The sequence below is a fragment of the Etheostoma cragini genome, chromosome 16 (genome assembly GCF_013103735.1).
Source record: "Etheostoma cragini isolate CJK2018 chromosome 16, CSU_Ecrag_1.0, whole genome shotgun sequence".
NCBI lineage: Eukaryota > Metazoa > Chordata > Actinopteri > Perciformes > Percidae > Etheostoma > Etheostoma cragini.
In genome coordinates this window covers 9,866,331-9,873,924 of record NC_048422.1, presented here as the reverse complement: position 1 = coordinate 9,873,924, position 7,594 = coordinate 9,866,331, and the positions used below count along the sequence as shown (strand labels likewise).

Genomic DNA, 7,594 nt, shown 5'->3' with positions numbered 1-7,594 from the left:
AAACAAACACACACACACACACACACACACACACACACACACACACACACACACAAGTAATCAGTTCTTTTGGGGGGGACCCTGAACAGGCTGTACTTCCTCTGATGGCTATAATTACATGTTAATAATATACCAATTACAGGTCTGAATTTAACAACATGACATCACAACCGTTCCTTAATCTGACCAATTAGTAACCATGGAAACTTGCACCGCTGGTAGCTGACAAGCCCTAACCACTATCAGACTGTGGGAATCTTTGAATATTTGGTGGACAAATGGGCCAATTAACTCTTAGATTCAACCACTGGCACAGGTCCCATTCTTTGTTGTACTTAATGATTAATGCTCTTATTGTGTACAAAACAAACCAATCAGTAATACGTTTGTTTAGTAATGACTAGAACAAAACTTAAAACCATGTGAGCCATGTTAAATTTAGCTTGGCTAAGTTTATAATGGGATCAAATGCAGGGTTCACTGCTTTCCTACGAGAGCACAATTTGAATTTGCTCAGCGCATTGAGTAATGCTGCTCAATAACTATACCTCTGTAGCCATGATTGGTCGTAGTGTTCTCCAACTGCTTGGGGTCAGATTTTCAAATGCATGTTTGGTACTCATTATTCATTGCCAGAACCTTAATCTTTCGGATTTGGGTCTGGATTTCCAGGCTACTGCTTTCCTTCTTCTTCTATAATTAATACAAAGTACTTACAGTAAAAAAGTCGCATGTTAGTATTCAAATCATACAGACATAAATACTGTGTGAAACTTGAAAGAAGTCATTGTATAAAGTGTTTTGAGCAATTGTAAACACTTAAATATCCCGTTCAATTAATTCCGTAATTTCCCACTACAGTATCACTCCATAAGTGGGGATTGAGTGGATAGGCATGTTGTCTTTTCTGCTAAGCTAAAAACAAAAGAAAGGCCTGGTGATTCATAGCCGTTAGTGCCATGCTTTATTCATGAGTCACACAGCACACAGACCTGTCTTGGTGGCATTGTAATGACAGCTGCATGCTACCTGACATAGCATAGGCTCATAGCATAGCACCGATTTATGGGTGCTCACGGGCACGCCCTTTAAAAAACAAAAAACAGTAGTCAAAAAATGTGTTTACATTTCCGAACCTTAGGAGACGGACAGCAGACTACAACTTTAACTTGCCAAGACCGTGATCAGCTTCGTGGGAAATGAAGAATCAATGGAGCAGGGGACTGACAGCCACATAAACAATCCCACAATGATAGATGCTTCACTCAGCACCAACTGTTATGGTTTTCTTTGGGTCCAATTGATAAAGCATGGCAAGGAACTCAAACTTGTCATAGCCCGCTTGGCACGTTCATTTAAATCAGTGTTGGATTCAGTAGTTGAGTGTTCAGACAGCTTGGATACGGAGAAGACTGGTCCAACACTTGGCTCTGGCATGAGAGGAAACATTCAATTTGGCTCGAGATCTGCTGAAGTATTGATGAGTTCTTAAAGTATTAATTATTGATGAAATCATTAGCATATCAGCTGCAGAGCTGAGACAGTGTGTGTCTGTGTGTACACTTCTCTACAGGGGTTCTGTTGTGTCAGACTGAAACATGTTATTATGTACAGTAAATATTGCTTGCCTATATAATTTGTGGCTTTTTTATTTTATTAGCTAGAAGAAGAGGGGAAATTTTACCTGTGTTAGTACAGTAGCATCCACATTAAACACAGGCCTGAATGATGATTGAATTGTCAAGGTGAGGAGATTGGTGGCTGGTGAACTGGCATCTCTCCAGCTACCAGTCCACACTGTGTACTTCTGCCCATATGAGGACTTGAACCAGCAACCCTCCAGTTCCTAACCCAACTCGGTACAAACTAAGCTACCTCCACCCCGCACACTTTACTGGGTGAGCTAGAAGCTGCCCGGTGCGTTGATTGACAGTTAGAAGAGGTTTTATGAACTCCTTGCCCTTCCCTTTGAGATGCCAGCTCCTGTATTTACACTGAACCAGCATTATTTGGCTGAGTCTGCGGCTTACAGAGTGCTTAGCTTCCTCAGACGTTGTTAGTATTATTAGTGTAATAGCAACCCTTCTCTATTTAAGTGCCTAGCAAGGCTTGAAAGCTATTGGTGGCCTCATTGTCTTTGATATAGTGTATACACATAGAGCTGCGACAAGACAGATGCTGATGCTTGTATTTAACGCCTGGACTTAACTTAATATCAAAGCTCTTGGCACTTCCATGAGGATCTTTTAATAGTAGTTCAGGAGAGAATTAGACAACACAGAGCTTTCGTTGTAGTGTTACGCCAGCTGCCTCCAGAATATTTTGCAACATTTGTTATTTTTCTTGGCCCGATAACATAATCAATGATTTTGTAGTGTTTTGTTAAGTACACGTGCAAGAATGACGCAAGAAACAGAAACAAGTGTTCCTCTCTGCTCAAAATTGTGAGAACTTTCCACTCTCTTTCTTTAGTTAAGTGCCTGACTGGTTTAGGTACATGCAGCCTGGTATGGCTGCCATGTTTCAACGTGGCCAAAATAGTTTCTCCATCTGCTGCTGCTGCTGCTGCTGCTGTTTACCCTACTTGTGTGGATGACTGTGTGTGTGTATGTATGTGTGTGTTCCCTGTGCCTCTGTGCGTCTTGAGTGTGTGTGGTATGCTGTGGTTGCTCGCTGGCGCCAAATTTAGTCCAAGGCACTGAATTCTGGTAACTGTTGCTCTGAAGTCCTATATCTGTACAGAGCCAAACACTTCTACAGATGCCTCCAAAACTTAACGGAGGGGTATCGAAACGTGTTCTGGACCACCTCACAGCTAAGAAGATTCTACCTTGGAAAGCACTTACATGTCCACCTCAAAACAATAAACAACTGTCCAAAAAAAACAACCAAGCAGATCTGATTTTCCAACAACTTTCCTTAGAGTTGGTTTCCTCCGATAAAAAAAAGACATGGAACAAGATGAGAGCTGGCACGAACAGCAAGACAAACGCAGCAGCAGTGCAGGGCACAATGATAGTGAGGGAGTAAAATACTGTACATCACAATCACTTTGTTGGAACATGGGTGTAGGGGGCTATGATGTCATGCTGTAGGGCTTCCAACACGTTTTCACTTTTTAATGTAACGACTTAAAAACTGCAATGCTGCAATTGTGAGAATCCAAAAAAAACATGCAGTGGATATTTTTTTTTTTATTTGAGCTTTTATCACTTTAGCCTCTAGGTACAGAAGCTAAGGTGGATGACCAGTAGCTAACTTGGTGAATGTGTAATGCAGAAAAACACACCGGATGTCAGTTGATAATGGAGCCAATTTATGTTCAGCTTCTGTTCAGGTTCATGTGTTATGAGTTCATGTGTTATAGGTCAGTGGCTTAAGAAGCATTAGAAAACACCAGGGCCGGACCACCGCTGTTCTATGCGTTGTCAGCCAAGGGGTCACCGTGATGTGTAGCACCTCCACTGTGTGTGTTTACGATTTAGGAATTCATCGGTCAACGTTCCACAAAGCTTTTTTTTTTGGTGATCACATTTTTATTTAACCCGTGTGTTGTCTTCACGTCGACCGTGCAACTTATTGTGTTTCTGGGTCAAAATATACTTTTTTTTTTTTTTTCACCATTTCGGTCGGCTTTTTCAAAACCGAAAAAATGTTTTTTTTTGTCATTTTTTCCAATGTTTGTCTGTTTTTTTTCTACGCCTTTTGACATTTTCGTGGGCTTTTTCCCCCACACTTTTGAAGCTTTTGCCAAGATTTTTGTAACTTTTTTCAACATTCTTTCAAAACAAGTATTTTTTGAATGCTATAAAATTGAATAAAACATCAAAATGTAAAGAAAGTAGTGGGCTGATAATTTATTTTACTTGCAAAGAGCGTTGTGTGGAAAAATCCGCTTTATTTTTCTGAAAATTTGGTTGAAAGAAACCCACTTTTCTTTTTTAAAATGGGTCAAATTTGACCAAGGACAACACAAGGGGTAAACCCCGGCTTCCCACCCACCCTCTGCCAGGTCGTCCGTTCATCCACAGTGGTAACACTCGCTACGGCCAGCCCCGGTGGTTTTTGATCTCAAATTTTTACAAAAATAGTTCACCGAAATGTGTTGGGTGAACTAGAAAAAAAAGGCCGTGCAGTTGCTGAATCTGTCACTTATTTTTTTTTTAATCAAAACTGTTCAGTTAATAGATTTTCGTCAGATTTGGAGAGGGTTGGCGGGCCGACCGGTAAGTGTTTAAAAAAAGTGTATGAATAAAGTGTATAAAAGCAAAATGAAGTGTATAAAAAAGGGGTAAAATGAATAATGTGACTATAAGTAGAGGGAGAGAGAGAGAGAGAGAGAGAGAGAGAGAAAGAACTAATGAAAGCAGCACTGACACTAACAGAGTTGCAGGAAATCTGAAGTGCCAGTTACAGTAGGTAAGATACTGTTCTTCCAAAGTCAAGGTGAGACAGGGTGGTCATGAAAGCGACAGCGACAGACAGCGAAACACAGAAAACAAAATACAAAGAGAAAAGCAAAAAAAAACTTAGTTATAACACACTCTGACTTACCGCCAAGGCCTGCAGCCTCTCTTTGTGGAGCTGAGCCTCCTCACACGACATCCTGAGGGGGGGAAGCGAGGGGAGAGGGGGGGGTGAAAGGAGAAAAAGTATGTGAGATGTGGGAATACTGAGTCCTGGAGTCCCTCACCGAGAGATAGAGAGGCAGTAAAGGGGAGGGAGGTGGAGGAGAGAGGGAAGAGAAGGAGAAGAGGAGTATCCAGACGAGGTCCTTCCTCAGCAGTAATCCAAGCGGAGAGAGGAGACAGTGGGAGAAGGAGCTCACACTGATTAGAAGCAAAGATCTCTCATTCACTGGCCATGTGGCTCACACTCAGCCTCTCTCTCTCTGACTATATCACCCACTCTTTCTTCTGCGCTCGCTATCCCTCCTCCCATTTGTCCCCTCCTTCCCTTCCCTCCCTCTCTTTTTTAGGCATGAGCCATGTGTGATTAAACAGCTGGGAGGAGCAGCTGAGAGGGACAGAGAGAGAGAGATAGGGACGGGAAGGGGAAGTCGAGAGTGATGGCTTAAATTTAAGTGGGTGTAAGACGAGGTGGAGAGAAAACAAGGAATGAGGGAGAGAGAAAGAAGGAAGAAAAGCAAAGTAAAATTGCAAAGGTGAGGAAAAGGACAGTGATTTGTCATATTTGAAAGCCGAGAGCCGAGAATGGGAAATGGAACATTAACATTTTTCCATTATTTGTTCCCTTTATCTTCTAATAGCTTAATTTTTTCTTATCTTCTCTGGATTTAGGCCTGTTTATTACTGAGATAAATCAGTAGATCAATATCAACAGTACTCCCTACTATCACAAACACTGAACACTCCATTCTGTGCTGAAAGGCGCAGTCTACTAAAATAGATATTTATGCAAAAGGTGCAAATAACTATTTCCTGTAGGTGATTTTATTTCACTAACTGAATATTTACGTCTGTTTCCCTGTGATTGATTTTAGTTATACCTTATTGCCAAATTTATTTCAAAGAATTTAATATACAAGCTAATCAATGTATTTATCCCTCGCATTTCCTTTGACTTACAATGTAAATCTGCTTACCACAGTCCTACCTTAGTCTATACTCTGAAGCACAGAATACTGCATATGTTTTTTTTAAACAAATTATGTCCTCAATCCTCAACCACAAAAGTATCCTAAGACCACAGCAGGAAACAAAAATACATCTGAAAAAGACATCTTGTTGTCATGTTTCGACACAGAACTCGCTGGCCAATTAGGATGTAACAAGCTCCTCCCAGCACCCTCACCCATATGTAATTTAGTTTAAAGAATTGTTGATGCGAAGAGCTGTTGCAACATGGCATCATGACTTTGCGTAAATATACACCCTAACTTTCTTTAGTTGAGTGGAGTGTTATCTGTACGCATTTGGAGCAATCTCTGTGTTTGTCTAAGCTGTGTAGGCTACAGCAGGCGCACTTATATACGCCACTTGCTGTGTTATTGCGAGGAGAAGATTTCATCGCGAGAATAAAGTTACGGTTGACTCTAGGAAAAGAAAGACGGGGTTGGGTTTAGGAAAAGAAGAACAGGGTTGGGTTTAGGAAATATAGGAATGGGTTGGGTTTAGGATAAGAAGGGTTAGGGTTAGGGTTAGGGTTAGATAGGATAAGAGATAAACATACTGTACAACTTTACTTAGTCAAACGCATAACACATAAAACAAGCAACTGAATTAAAAAAGTTAATCAACGAAGAAAGAAAAAGAATAAGTGCTTAAATATGTGTGTATAAATATGGTTCATAATTGTCAGCAGGAACAAGAGTCAACAATGTAATTTTGGAGGTTTTGCTTAAAGGTGGAGATTGGGATCAGAGATGTAAGTTTCAAGGTATTTTGTAGTATATTCCAGTCATGTACTGCTGCAAAGCGGAAGGCATTACGTCCAAAGGTAGTAGAGGTAGGAGGGGTACTCAATTTAATCAAATTACTCGATCTTGTGTGATAAGTATTATGAACGGCATGAAGAAGAGATAACAAATAGGGAGGTGTCTTGCCCAGGATCGTCTTGTATATAAAGAGAAACCAATGATGTAGCCGCTGGGTATAAAGAGAGGGCCATCCCACCAGATTGTACAGGTCACAATGATGAGTGTGAAACATACATACATACGCCCTTTCTTCAATTAATCTGGCTAAAGCTATGCTACGATATGGTATTGTTGCTGCTAACCCCAGGCGCCCACTGCACTGTAAGATAAACCCATATATGCTTTTCATTGTGGGGGTCATGGCATATGGTCATCTCACTTTTAGAAGTAAAACTTGCACATAGCATGTTACTATTGTTTTGAGATATTCTAATCTTTTAAGAAAAGTCTATGCCCACGCACAAACAATCCTATAGCTGTGTCATTTTCTTCTATTTCTGGTCACTCTGGCCATACATTAATTCCAGCGGGTTCTTTGGTGACATCAATAGAAGCCTTGTACTTTAGAAGAAGAAAAAAGAAGCAGTATACAAAAAAGGACTTCTTGTATGGATCGATGCAGAGGAACATCAGTGGAACATCTTTCTAAATACAAACTGCCAAAAACAGCCCTTTATGAAGGCAAGAAACACCTTCACACAACACACACACACACACACACACACACACACACATATTTGTAAATGGGTCACTGTTAACTTAGTTCTAATTGTCTTATTCCCCCTTTTAGCTCTTGAGGTTAACCTGGGTTTCATTCATTCTTCTTCTGCTTCCCGTCTTACATGTTCCTTCTCTCTCTGTCTCACTTTCTTTTCATACAACCACATCTATTCCTTCTTTGCCTCCATCCTTCCTTGCATCCTTTACTCTTTTCCTCTTCTTGTTCTCTTATTCCTTCGCTGCATTCCTTCCCTGTTTTCTACACTTGTCTCTCCTTTCCCGTATCCAACCCTTTCTCCTTGCATCCCTCCGTCCATTTATCAAGTTCCACCTTTCCTAGATATTAACCATGGTGCATCTCTCCCCTCCATTGCTCCTTACTTCTTCTATCTTCTTTTCCGTTTAACCCTAACTCCTCCAACCTTCCCCTCCATC

General features: G+C 40.8%; 1 protein-coding gene across 2 annotated transcripts in view; it reads right to left on the bottom strand.

Annotated features, from left to right (window-relative positions):
• The window catches only part of LOC117959560 (A-kinase anchor protein 2), an 84,890-nt gene that overhangs the window by 69,190 nt on the left and 8,106 nt on the right, over positions 1–7,594 (bottom strand). For both annotated transcript variants that reach the window (XM_034896773.1, XM_034896774.1), the window contains exon 2: positions 4,555–4,606. In XM_034896773.1, the coding sequence (XP_034752664.1) occupies positions 4,555–4,606 (52 nt within the window). The remainder of the gene's footprint in view (positions 1–4,554; positions 4,607–7,594) is intronic.